Consider the following 14,469-nt stretch of genomic DNA (forward strand, 5'->3'; position numbering starts at 1 on the left):
AAGTAAAATAACGTCATCAGACTTCAATAGCGCACAAAAACTACAAAAACCCTAATATATAGTCATTGACCAATAAAGACGAGATTATTACCCTATGGTCTTGATCTTCGTGCACCTGTAGACCGGTGGGTGCGAGGGTCGGGCATGACTAGAGAATGTGAGGTTGTCATGTATTATCATGTAGTTAGTAGTGTGTGCTTATAGCAAGAGTCATTTAATTATTTGTTGCATCATTGGTAGATAAAGTATGGATGATAGGATGGCATGTTCTTGTGCACATTGTAAGCATCAGATCATTCAAAAACAAAAAAGCTGCGACCAACACATACGCAATAACGGGCTCTTTCCTGTAGAGCAACTACAAGATTTTCATTGTTGATCACATGGTCCGGAGGCCGTAGATCGACCTCTGCAAGTAGATATTGCTCCAACTTCATCTCAGATTAGATGATCTTCAAACGAAGAGCCATCGACTGAGTCCACCGAGCCAATACGTGATTCACATTTCAAGAAGTAGAGATGGAGCAGATGTTAGATGCGTTCTTTGACATGGATCCCATCATGGAAAACATAGAAGCCAAAAACATTCAAGTCAATACTACGAACCAATCTCAGTCATCCCGTCCATATCAACGGCATGATAGGAATTATAAAGAGGGCGAGATGATGCAAACTCTTGCATGTATGCCGCTTTACAATGGTGCAAAAATCTCAGTTCTCTGTACCGCTTTGGCAATGCTTAATTTACAGTTTGTCTACGGGTGGTGCGATGCCTCCGTCAAAGCTTTTCAGGTAAGCACATTGTATCCTAAGCATGCCAAAGTGCAAATTACAGCTTAATAATGTGATCAAGGGGCTGACTTGTTCATGTAATAAGAAGTTGCTCAACAAAAAAATCTTGTTGGAAGGCAATCACATGTCCCCTACCCGTCTAGCCGCACGAAAAATCTTCTTACTAACTTGGGCTTGGATTATCACAAAATACATGCATGCCCTAATGATTGTATACTTTTTTGCAATGAGTATGCAAATTTGGAACAGTGTCCCAATTGTAGATCAGCCACGTATAGAGAGGACAAAGAAGGAAAATTTATCCCTGCAAGAGTCCTTCGACGCTTTCCTATCATTTTAAGAATAAAGAGCATGTTCAAGGACAAGTCTATAGCCACTTTGATGACATGGCACTCAAATACTAGATCGACATATGATGTGATGTGGGTACTTGCTGACTCTCGTGCATGGAAGCACATAGAGGAAAGTTGGCCTAAATTTAAGGATGAGCCTCAATGTATCCGCATTGGTCTGGCAATGGACGAAGTAAACCCATTTGGATTACAGAGTTCATCATGGAGCGTGTGGCCTATTTTTTTGGTTAATTATAATCTTCCACCATGGCTGGCTATCAACAAACATCATCTGTTATTGTCAGTGGTCGTCCCAAAAAGTACAAAGCAAAGAATATGGACGTCTATCTGGCACCACTTATAGAAGAGCTCCAAATCCTGTGGACAAGGATCGATGTGGTTGATATGTCCCAACCAATCGAACGATGAAATGTACATGTGCAAGTCATTCTCATGTGGACCATGCACGATTGGTCATGCTTCGGTGAGTATTCAGGTAAGTGCCTTTGAAACCATCACATACATGTTATTCCTGGCTATACCGAAGCTTTTATATTTTAATTTTTTGATTTTTCAAGATTGAGTTACTCGGGAAATCATGCATGTCCGACGTGTGGTCCTCAACTTGGCTTTCGCTTCTCTGGTCATTTGAGTAAGACAGTTTGCGAGGAGCATGGTAGATTTTTGCCTGAAGGACATGAGCTACATGGACTAGACATCTGAAAACATGACATGCATCCACTAAAAGTGAGCGATTGGAAAAACATGTGGCTGGAGAGGGAAAATTTCATGCCACCCGGAATTAAAAGACTTTCTATTTTTCATGAACTCCCATACTGGAGTGACCTACTGATTAATCATCTGATTGACCCAATGCACATCTTCAAGAATGTGGGGGAGATCATATGGAAAACCATCACTGGAAAAAGAGAGAGCAAGGTCCAAAGAGATGACCTGCAGACTGTGAGTCGAATGCGAGAGATGTGGCTTCGACTTAAACCCAATGGAAAGTTTGCTATACGAAAATTTCCATGGATTTTGAGTCGTGCAGAAGAGAAATAAGTCAAGAAGACTATATCTTCATTCAAGACTCCCACAGGGTGCATGCGATGTTTGAAAACGGCTTTTACAAGAGATGACAATCATAGTGGTCTTAAGTCCCAAGATTGGCACAAATGTTTACAGCTTATCTTACCAATTTTCATAAAGTAATGTTTGATAGATAAAATTAAAAGAAAAACCTATAAAATTAGTGAGTTGGTACGCTGTATTAGTTCAAAAGAGATAAGAAAAGACAGCATCGATGAAACACGCTTAAATATTATTGAAGTAGTGTGTATGGTGGAAAAGTACTTTCCAACAAACATTCTTACCATCCAAATGCATCTACTTGTGTACTCTCTCTCTCTCTCTCTCTCTCTCTCTCTCTCTCTCTCTCTCTCTCTCTCTGTGTGTGTGTGTGTGTGTGTGTGTGTGTTATTAAGAACATGTAAAACAATTGAAAATGCTACATATAATTCACTCTATTTCTCTTCATGACATTTTCAAAATACAAAGTAAACCTCAAAAAATTATTCTTTGTGTCTGCAACATGAAGTAATTATAAAGATTGATTCAACATGTAGTCTGGATCTCACTCTTTATCTATCTATCTCTCTCTCTAAAAACATAGATCAAGTTAAACCCCCCTAAGAAGCTACTCTTTATTACTCTATTTTCAAGATTTCAGAATTATATGTAGTGCAACTCTCTATATTTCCCTCCATGAAAATATAAAACAATTCCAAATATTACTTTTATCTATCTTTAAAATTTTAGGAAACTGCTCTAAATGCTTTCTAATATCCGCTCTCTCCCCCCCCCCCCCCCCCTCTCTCTCTCTCTCTCTCTCTCTCTCTCTCTCTCTCTCTCTCTCTCTCTCTCTCTCTCTCTCTAATCTTAGTGTATTGCTTTCATGAATGAGTCGCCATGGATTACAATATTTCTTACTATAATGGCGGCTCCCTCGACGACATGCTCTTGAAGGTACCCTTCAAATACAGTGAATTTGCCATGTAGCAATGTATCACTTGGATAAATGGTGGAAATACCTCACTCCCCTCCTAACATGCGACTAAGTTGGGAGTAGCTTACCAAGGTGAAGGAGGTAGTGATGAATATGCCCTACATTATGCATGCTTTAGTGGATGGCACGACAACTGCACATACAACTGAAATTATTCACACTGACCTACACACATTTAATATAGTACTGAACTTCACTACGATTTGAAGGAACGCATCGGCATCATTGATTGGGTACTTCTGCTAAGAGTGCTCAAAAAGCATTTTTTGCTGAATTTTGTATATGAGGCAAACACAAACCCAGAAAAGGTGGCACATGCTCAATCTATTGCTGATCGAAAGCGATAGAAGCAAGGATGGCTAGTGCCCGAGTTATATGATCCCCTTCTTGAAGATGCCTATACTTTGACAAGCAATGTCTATGCTCTGGGATACTTATTGCAAGTGCTATATGATTTTTGGAAGGCTCTACAAGATCTCTGTATGGGTGGCAGTACCTACATAAAATCCACTGTGGAAGCCATACTTTATAGAGCTAGAAACTAGATGTCACTACCGAATCGCGAATAGAGAAAATATATGCTGCGTGTGGCAGAGTTTTTTAGATAATTGAAGACTAAGCCACCAAGGGCGCAACACTCGCTAGTCAAACTCTGTGTTTTGTCTAATCCAATTTTGTAATTGAACATGCTTTTTATAATAGAAATATGTTATTAATATAATTTAAGATGTAGTTAAGATAATTTGTTTGGTCTCATGTTTGAGGTGTACTCCTCTTTATTGGATGCTTTTTGCATTCCATCTTTCCATCTTTGAGGCCAATGAGATTTTTGTCTTATGTATTAATCTTTCATTCACCAAGTTTCTTATATCATCTATATTTTTGTAGATATGGCAGATGGACACGATAATGAGCACCATGAACTCGCTACAAAGGAATACAAGTGACTTAAAGCTCTCGCGCAAGGTTTGACTGCACACGAGGCAACTAGAATGGCCTACAGATTGTCCAAATGGAAAAATCCTAGTCATGCATAATGGAGTGATATACACAAGCAAGTCACAAAGGATATGATCAAAAAGATATGTCCATTCCTAGAAGGTGAGATCAAGAAGGAAAGATGGAAAGTGTCAAGTGCCAAAATAATAAAATCAAGCTTAACACTGAGTGAATCTTCCTAGAGGTATACGTCCATCCTCTCCATGATGCAGATGCACCACTCTCCTTTGCTAAAATGCTTTATATGAAATTTATTTTGGATAGGCCAGTGAACTTCGCGTCCAAAGATGTCACCATTAGCACCCATGATATACGTGAGGAGATAGTGACATTCACAAGACAAGATCTTGCTCTTATTGTGAAAGGGGCTGGAATGGAGTTGAGCAAGGTCAAGGAAAGCATGGGTCCAAATATTGCAGATAAAGAGCAAGAAGCACTGACACTATCACAATCAGAGACACCCCCCCCCCCCTCCCTAGGGTTGAAGTGCAACTTAACAAACTTAGTCATGTTGTGTAGGGCCTTTCTCGAGGTTTAAATCCTATATACCAAGGCAATCATATCTTCCACTTTTTAATGCATCGTGAGGTTGAGAGAGTCTCAAATGCAAAAAAATATATAATAGTATCTGTCTTTTGAGCATAAATCTCACTACCTGGTAAGCAGTATCGATAATAGAGGCAAACCACTTGGTATCTTCACTTTTATACCAATCTACTAATACAAGATACAAACCATGTGTATTGCACCAAGAGGGAAAAGCATGCAAAGTATTGTCCCTTCAAGGTTTTGTCGGCATTCTTGCAATGCTTTGCATTGTCCATCACAATTTGAACTACATGTTTAGCACCCACTTTCTCTATCACAAAGTTAATTACATTAGCAATTTAAACCATATACTTAATTGAACCATGTGAATCCACAACACGAACAAATGTTTCGCCTCTGGGTGAAACAATCATTAAATTAGATATTGGTTAGGAAGAATATGAACCCCAAAAGGCCCTTGTAAGGATCTATAATTTTAAGGGATTAAGGCTGAAAATCTGTGTGATTTAGGGTTTTCTTTGTACATTGGACCAGCCGTCGCTGACTATGGTACATCGAGAAAGATCTATATTGCTAAGACTTAACCTTTGCATACATTCTTTTACTAGCTTGAACATAGCATTTATCGAATACATCATTTCACATAGCATGGTAGGTGGGCAATGAAAATCTTGATCCAAACTCACCAATTTTTTTCCATGGTCTCTTCCAATGCTAACACTTCCTGAAAAGTAAATCACTTCAGCAAGAGCGACTTGTGCATCATTGAGAAGATCATTACGTAATATTTATTGCAATGAAGTTTGACGCATAAGCACCTTTCCCATGTCAAAATGAAGCTTCGATGAAGATGCATTGTCTAGATTGATTTCTTGGTACACATTGGGGTTGGAGTACAAGCCGGTGATACTTTTGCAGTTTGTTGGCTGGAACCAATATCTTATTGCATCCTTGAGACATTAGTAATACACGTGTAATGTTTCTTTGATTCTTTCTTTTGAATTTATTTCCCCAAGCGTTTGACCACTGCAATTGCACTGGGGTGGATATACGTGCAACCCCATTTCTTGACTTCACCTAGAAAATGTTCCCTTAGTAGAGGTGCCCCGCCAGATTCTATTGTATGACATAGCTACACTCCCAATCTATGAATCGATCACCGATCTGAATTGCATATTAATTACCACTCTATCCCATGTGCCTTTTTTTTCTTGCTACTTTGAATTCGAGTACTATCAATAGGTCCAATGTTTTCTTCCATTTCAAATAACCTATTCAAGAAAGCTTGGAACAATGAATACATACGTAAAGTAACAACAAAGATACTCATGTGTTATACATCTCTATAAACGAACAATGAGTTTGATGATAAAATATAGCCACACAACAATTTAAAACTATTTTAAAAATTCAAGTATTGTGTTTTATTATTCAACTATTTTAGAAACTTACTTTGCATGCATAGTCAAATATATAGACCTACTTAATCAATAGTTTGATGTTCTCTAAAATATCCACAGATAATCTATGTAGATATAAAGATATCAATTTTCATGAAATCTCAAGCATCATAGCATGATAAATGCAAGTAATCTTTAAACAATATAATGTGTATTTTCAAATTAAGATACATGAAATTGATAACATACATACAATGCACATTGCACACCCAATGAAGGACGTCTTTCATACCTAATTAAGGATACTTTACACCAATCAAACTAATGATCTATGTCTTCCCAATACTCTAGTATAAGACAATAAACCCTTGCTTAATATGGGACATATCAAATATCAAGAACCAATAATAGTTATAAGCAGGACTCTTGGCTCCATCAAATCATTTGTAAAGCAGCACAAGGGAGCAAGAAACATGTAAATTACTTGTGCTCCTAAAATACAAACAAGCTCAAGTGACACCAACTTTGTCTCTAAATCTCCGCACGTATTAGCTACGAACCACATTCTGCTCACAATTCAGAGAATGAACACTAGTGGCTTGATAGCCTTAGGCGAGCCTATAAGGAAAGGAGATCGTCCCTAAAATAAGGACCTTCTTTTCGAAAGGACCCTCCTAGCCAACCAAGAGTTTTAAACACCCCAATTTTTTTTCAAAAAGCAAAAAATATGCCTAATTATCCGCATTATATAGTGATGACATAGCCCACCGGGCTTTAGAGTTTGCTCGGTGGGCTCGCTGGTAAACTTTATACCCGACGGGGCCTATTGGGTAGGTAACCTGTAAAGCCCGATGGGTTTATAGACAGATCAAGTTTAAGCCCGTCATTGCAAAAATTGTGTAAATATAGATGTGATCACAACATAAATTATGTTATTAACACAAGTTATTAAAGTGTTTACGCATTTGTGAACACATTAATGAAATTCCTATGGAACACATATATAGGTAGTTACCATGGATTATTGCATGCACCCTCACCAAATTTTTCTTGGATTAGAGTACGAGTTTTAGTGAAACACCGACTACTCTTTTGAATAGGTGTTTTTCATGAGTGTAGTTAATATTGAGGTTGTGTACAAAAGTGACACATTATAATTTTTATGAGTACTCTGAATAATATCTTACAAGTTTACAAGAGCTTCTCTTGAGTTTTTTTTTAAGATTTCATGTACTATCGTATTTAAATTCATGAAAAAAAGATACTAAAAAGTGCTTTTTGGTACCAAACTAGGTGGTCGGGCTATTCCACCCTTTTTTCAGCTAGGACATAGAACCCAAAGGACATGCTCTCTCTATCAAGGAGCCTTCCACAATGCAAAAGACACCATCTACAATCTCCCTCAAGCACCAAAGTAAAGCCCCCTCTACCCAATGGGAACGTATCATAGAAGGCAAATGTGTACCAGGAAGATGATGGTGATCACTTGGAGTTGACACCCGCATCACCATCATCTTGAACCTTTAAGCCAATTTTTGCAAAGCTTTTACAATGAAGATAAGGTTCTGATGAATCTCTACAAAGAACAAGAAAATGTATGAAGCCATGTTGATAAGAAAATGTATGAAGCCATCTCGATCAACACACTTGTTGCTCATGTGGAATCCCAATGTAGCTAGCTAGACTTCCTTTTTTTCTTGTAGAGATGTAAAACATATAGAGTTGCCCAAGGAAGCATCACGACAAGAATGAAAGCAAACCAAACATATGCCATCAAACTGATAATTAACAAAGTTGTCACCTAAGTAGACAAAATTTGAAAGAGTAACCTAGAAGGTGAGCGGCAAGCATCCAATTAGGGTGGATGCCTGTTTCCAATAAGAAACCCTCAATTGCAGCAACAATCACTAATTATGTACTCCTTTCTCCCACCCATCACAACAAGAAAATAATAATTAATGCTTTGAAATATTCGTGAATCGTGAACTAGTTTTCGTTGTCAGTACCTGGAACAGTGGAAAATGTTTGGTTCGGAAAGAAATAAATATATCATTTTTAGTGAGCTAAAAGACTAAAACCTGCCAAAAGAAAAAGAAAAGGATTAAAACGCACAAGTGTACTCACCTGAAGAACTTGAGGACAGATGGTGTGATCACCGGGACGTGAAGGCCTTCGAGCGGCTTACTGTCCGTAACAACGTGGCCCATCTGGTCTTGGAACATCATGCAGTTGGGGCATCTGCGGACGACCTTCACTTGGTACTTATTGATCAGGGGATGTGGAGCTCCCACAACGTAATCGAACCGTATGCTCTTCTGGACGGTGTAAAGGAACTTGGGAGTCTTACACAGCCTGCTGGCCTTCTCAAACGCCACCTGCTCAGCGCAGCTCTCGTATGGATGCCCTGCATGAGGCGGTGGGGGCATGGGCTCCCCCTTCGCTGCATACTCTTCTTCTAGCTTCTTCAGTAGCCTTGGGTGGTTATGCTCGTCGAACGCCCCTTCACCTTGGGGTCCCCACACGTCCTTGGTTTCCTTGTATCGGCCGACAGGACCGTGTCTATGCACTTGATTGTAACGCATAGTCGCTCTCAGCTTGCTGCTAGCACCTCTAAGCTCATCACCATCCTCAGTCACAGCCAAGGAGATACAACTGTAAACACTTGCCTTGTTCTTGACGCTTTTGCGCTTGGCCTTGCCTTTGCGATTAATGCCTTCGCTGTTATTAATTGCAGGGGGCGGGGGATCAGGCCGAGGGGGCGCCGGGGGGTCAGGCGACAATCGAGCGTAATTTGCGAGGTCGACTATTCGCCAAAGATGCAAGAAGGCATCGGGGACACTATAACCAGAGCTGCGCAACCCTGCCCAAATGGCACGAGCGTGATCCATGTTTCGGCTCTCGAGCTGGACGTTGGCATCTGGATCCATTTTTCACCGTTGGAAATCACGCTTCGTGCAAAAGGGGCTGATCGGCTTCGCTCGGTAATGGTGCAAGTTAATGGTATTTTTTGCTTGGCAAGGCTATTTACAGCTAGGACGTGAGGCGGCTTAGGCTATGGCGTACTCTTCGACCTTGTTTGGAAAGTAGGAAGCCAGACACGAAGCTGTAGGCAACACTTCACGAGTGAGAGATAAATAATGCGCGTGCAGTGGGTGCTGGCAATGCTGATGCCGATCAGCTAGGGCTGCGAGGAAATCCAAGGATTCAAGCTGGAGAAGAGAAAATCTTGTGCGCGGGTGATGAGGGCAAGATACCAGACAGCAGAAGCTCTCCTTATTTCTAGAAAAGATAAGGCAATGCGATAGGAGAATCTTGCACACATGTTCTCCTCCACATTCAAGATGACTTTTCTCTCTCAAGTGGGTGCCATCTAGTGTTACAACTACCCCTCACTAATTCAACCCACACCTAGACACTTTTTTTTTTTTGGGGAAACCTTTGGACATGGATTTCCGTTAAGACAGTGTTTAATGTGAACTAAAGGTTTGATCCAAGAAGAGATATCACTCTCCACTACTTTTCGTCTTGGGGAAAACAAAACTAGTTTACTCTCCACCTATCTCCTGTCAGAGTTGTCAAAAGCTTGCAACCAAATGTCAACGTTTGCCTCGTCTAGGCAAGCCAAAAGTAAACAAATAAATAGTAGAAAGGCTCTAACTTTCACGAGTAAACTACGTGCCATGTTGACAAATACATGGATGGATGAACTACATTCTAAACATATTCCACGAAGTCAACGACTAAATGAAAATGGTATTAGTTGTGCAAAAATATCCCTTAAGATATTAATCATGCAAACAATATTAAACATCATGGCCATGAAGGCGACACTTGGATGACTCAAAGAAAACCTATTGAATTCAATGTTTCCTCTGGTTAATACTTTGGCTTTGGAATGCATGCCATGATGTCCAATGAACATGTGTACATAAAGAAATGGACAGCAATATAATTGCACCTTTTAGGATTACTGATGTGAAGCTACCACGTGAGGATGAAAGATGAGGGCTTTAAGCACACCCACTATGGCTCAACCCTATAAAACTAGTCGAAGCTCCGAATGGTTTTTCTTTTTAGCTAAAAAAAATGAAAAAAATTCATTCTAGCTTCCCTTTCTTAGACTTTCTCTTTCACTTCCAATTGAGACAAGCAGACAAGCCTCGAGGCGGTCGCTATAATAATAAAGTGCCTTATGACATGGGTTCAAGTTTGGGGATCTTATTTTTTTCTATATTTTTGCACATTTTTACATATAGAAACGTATTGAAAAATTTATTTTGAAAAAAAAATTATTCATTGATCGAATAAGAAAAGGGTCCATTTTATTGGTGAGAAATTCACAGCTGAGGGGTTTTTCAAATAGTGTTTGAACGCACACAATATATAGGTTTTACATATAGTGATCCCCCCCTCCCAATGAGGGACAAGCTATAACACTCTTGTCTCACTTCTTGCAGGATGTGTGTTTGTGGATAATATAACCTCATAAGCCACTTAGTCTTGGTTTTCTAGCCTACTACCATGGGAGTAGTGGACCAAGTTGGGAGCCAATGAGAGTTGGAGTTGTTTATTAGGTCATGTGTATAAGTATGGTTTACTTTCATCATGTTGCTTAATTTGATTGGTAATATTCTATGGTGGATAGAGTAATATGGAATTCATTATGTGATCATAATGATTAGATAGAGAGTGATTAGTTAAGATGTTAACTCAATGCACAATAGACTAAAATGCAAACATACCCAACTTGATTATTCAACTTAATAAAATGATTACAAATCTTAGTATATAAGCATGACGCATGGTGTGTACACCTAATCAAAGGTCAGTTGACTCTTCATGAAAGGGAAATATTTCTGTTGACCCTTAACCCTTCTATTTTTCTCTACACATGACTCACATAGGCTATCACATGATTCTACACACGTGGCATCTACAGGGCAGTCTACATGGATAGCTGGGAGAGCTTGTATGCTGCAACAAACCCCACAACCTCAACAAGCCTCCCATTGCAGTTTTTGTTTCACTCATCGCACAAAATCTTCCCCTCAAAACACGCTAGGGATATGTACACAACTTTGCCTCTCCTTGGTGTGCTATATATACCTCCCTAACCCTAGGTTTTGAAGTTATATAAACGAATCTAGTGTATCTATGAAATACACACTTGGGGTTCTACATCTCCTATCTCGTCTCCCTCTTCCCTCATCTATTATCTCATCTTTGATGGTCTACCTACGCTCGCACCCCTCAATTCAACATGGTATTAGAGCATGGACTTTATACATGGAACACAAGTTTTGATGACGCTCCTTGGGATTCATTTCTTCTTTGCTTAATCTATTGTCAATGAGCAACCATGTGTGTTGATGGATTCGAATATGTAAAGGTTCTAAGGTGGTAAGCTTGGACTTAGCAAATATTGATGTCCTATCCTATGGGAGACTGCACTTGTCGCGATGGACAAAGCTGAATTTCTATTGTTGCTTCCTTGTTGTAACCAAGAAAAAGAAATCTTTTATGCACATCCTTTTTGTTGCCAGGGTCCTATATAATCCCCTGCGAGATCATCATAGTTGAGCCATGGACCACTCCATGCCCGTCCGCACCACCACCATCACGAGGATGTTGTTGCGCAAACTCACAAGTCTTTGGAGCCCAAGGTGAACTTTGCACATGATTGAGGATAGTCTAGCCATAGGGTGTGTAGAGCATGATGCCGCGATTGGAAATTGTCTTATTACTGGCAGCTGCCTGTGAGGCAAAAAGGGATTTTGAAAGACTATCTGCAAAGAACAAGGAAGCTTGGAATGTCATATCAACAAGTGGCGTGCTCCAAGGGGCTACAAATGCTAATTTTATTTAAAACATGGAAAGGAATGGGCTTATGCATGTTATGGACTTGGTGAAGAGGTTGTCCTCCTCCCACGACAAATGAAGCATATAGGCCTGATCACGGATGATGTAACATTGAAAAAATAAATCTTTTTGCATGTAGTCATAATGGTTCTCTAGAAAGTGGTGAGCAGTTTTTTCTTAAGATCTTCCACAATCTCATGGCCGAATTAGAGCATTTCAATTGTGTGCTTAGCTAGGAGCATGCCATTCAGCTAACTTCCATATCCTGGACATCATTGGTGGGAGCATGCCAAATAGTAGGTGATGTCAAAAGGGCATACCATGGTGTTGCTCATATGACTCAGATGAATGTGAAAAATACTGATGGGTTTTGGAGGAATGCGGGATATATCAAAGTGGACATAAGAGTAGAAGTTGGAAAATATATTACCCACGGCTAACATGAAAATGGAGCATGGATTCAAATTCAAATAATAGAAAATCTTATTTTTTCGACCTGAATATGCAAAGTTGTGATGGGTTTTGAAAAAATTAATAATATATCAAATTGAATGCTTCAAGAGCTGATGTTGGAAAGCATGTTACCAGGGCTTACATTAGTATGCTTGGACCCGAATTGAGATAGCCAAAAAGTGAGTTGGTGTCCTCTCCACACATGGTTCTACTGGAGGATCTTGTAATACAGAAGTTGAGGCTCAATGTACTTTGACGAGTTGGGCAAACTCTAGAGTCTACACAACATTGGGACGAGCAACAAGAAAAATTGTAGCTCAATCCCAAGGCATAGACAAAGGTTCAAGGTACAAGATAAGTAATGTTGAATATTTATAGTTACAAGGTTGATGCAAGGTACTTTGAGCCGCATGGTGACGACCTGGATCCATATTGTCATGGGTATTGCCATCTCATATTGCTATTCCAAAAATTCTCTTTGATTTTTTGAGAGCATCTCTAATGCCATGGTGTGTGAATCCATGATGATGATTTCCATTCCATAGTTTTTATTTGATTTTTTGAAAGCGTCTATAATTCCGTGGTGATGACCATGATGCCATGGTTTGTGAAGCCATGATGATGATTGTTGTTCCACATTTTGTCTTTGTTGAAACCGTCTCTAATGCCATGGTGAGGACCATCATGCCATGGTTCTTGAAGCCATGATGATGATTGTTGTTCTAGAGTTTTTACTTCTTGAAAGTGTCTCTAATGATGCCATGGTGAGGACCATGATGCCATGGTTCTTGAAGCCATGATGATGATTGTTGTTCGAGAGTTTTTCCTTGTTGAAAGTGTCTCTAATGATGCCATGGTGAGGACCATGATGCCATGGTTCATGAATCCATGATGATGATCACGGCTAATTGAGATTTTGGAGATTCAAACATGTTTATCAAGTTCCGGCTTTGTATACATATGCACATGTGATTTCATCGGTATTATGTTTGTTTCTCTATCCTCTTAGAGCGGCATCATGAACCATCTCTAAGACAGTATGATGTAGTTATTTCTAGCATTCATGTTGTGCTATATTTCTTGAGTTGATATTGTTTCCAGTTTAGAACTTATGAACCTGGCTCAAGGGAGTTGCAACTACATTTGTACATGCACAAATATTGGAGTTGCGTAGTTGTATCAAGAGTTACATTATACAATTGTGATCATTTCATTTTCTAATGACCTTTTAGGTCCAGTTGTAAAAAAGGGGTGATAAAGCCCTTGAATCTCCGTTTGTAAATACATATTCAAAACGTCAATAAAGTGGCAAGTATATATAGTATGATTGTGGATTTTTCCTTTGAACCCCCAAAGGTTTTTCCAACCACAGTCAAGGACCTCTGTTTGAGTTGGAGGGTTGAGCTATATATATAGGGTGTGGGTGTGCTGTATATATATATATATCCCTAACCATAGGCCTTGAAGCTCTATATACAAGTCTAGTGTGTCTATTCAATACACACTTGGGATTCTACATCTCCTCTCTCATCTCCCTCTTCCCTCTGCTACTCTCTCATCTTGAGAAATTTCTTCTGCAAAGTTGTAGACCACATCGATTTCGACGGCTCAAGCGAATAGTTTCTGTAAAATTGTTCTTAATTAGGAGAAAAATCAAAAAACAAAAAACGAAAGTTGCTTTTCAGGCATGTACGCAGTCCTCCAACGATAACTCAAAGTCAGTGTAGAATTTGGAAAAGTTTTCTTCTGTCAAGTTGTAGACCACATCGATTCCGATGCCAAACTAGCTAGTTTCTGCAAAACTGTTTTCAATCAGTAGAAAAATAAAAAACAAAAAGCGAAGTTGCTTTTCAGGCATGTACGTAGTCTGTGTGAACGATAAGTCAATATCGGTGCAGAATTTGAAAAAAATTTCTTCTGCAAAGTTGTAGACCACATCGATTCTGGTTCTTTCCGCGAGTAGTTTCTACAATATCGTGTTCAATTAGCAGAAAAATAAAAAACAAAAAGTGAAAGTTGC

The 14,469-nt window shown here is 39.4% G+C and overlaps 1 protein-coding gene across 5 annotated transcripts; it reads right to left on the minus strand.

Moving 5' to 3' along the window:
- Positions 1 to 5,137: 5,137 nt before the first annotated feature.
- LOC147460976 (uncharacterized) lies at positions 5,138 to 9,452 on the minus strand. 5 transcript variants are annotated; one of them, XR_015187559.1, is made up of 4 exons: positions 8,262 to 9,452; positions 7,603 to 7,713; positions 5,556 to 6,008; positions 5,138 to 5,461 (listed from the first exon to the last, which is right to left on the minus strand). XR_015187559.1 is itself a non-coding variant. In XM_086508638.1 (3 exons), exons 1-2 carry the CDS (start codon positions 9,062 to 9,064, stop codon positions 7,620 to 7,622), a joined length of 897 nt encoding a protein of 298 aa, XP_086364764.1. In that variant the 5' UTR covers positions 9,065 to 9,452; the 3' UTR covers positions 5,138 to 6,008; positions 7,603 to 7,619. The 5 variants fall into 5 exon arrangements, 4 of the variants coding, with proteins under 4 accessions (XP_086364764.1, XP_086364765.1, XP_086364766.1 ...); XM_086508638.1 differs by having other exon boundaries at positions 5,138 to 6,008; XM_086508639.1 differs by lacking the exon at positions 7,603 to 7,713 and having other exon boundaries at positions 5,138 to 6,008; positions 8,262 to 9,450.
- Between the last annotated feature and the right edge of the window lie 5,017 nt (positions 9,453 to 14,469).

Source organism: Adiantum capillus-veneris, chromosome 3, assembly GCF_014529385.1.
Source record: "Adiantum capillus-veneris isolate H3 chromosome 3, ASM1452938v2, whole genome shotgun sequence".
Taxonomy (NCBI): Eukaryota; Viridiplantae; Streptophyta; class Polypodiopsida; order Polypodiales; family Pteridaceae; genus Adiantum; species Adiantum capillus-veneris.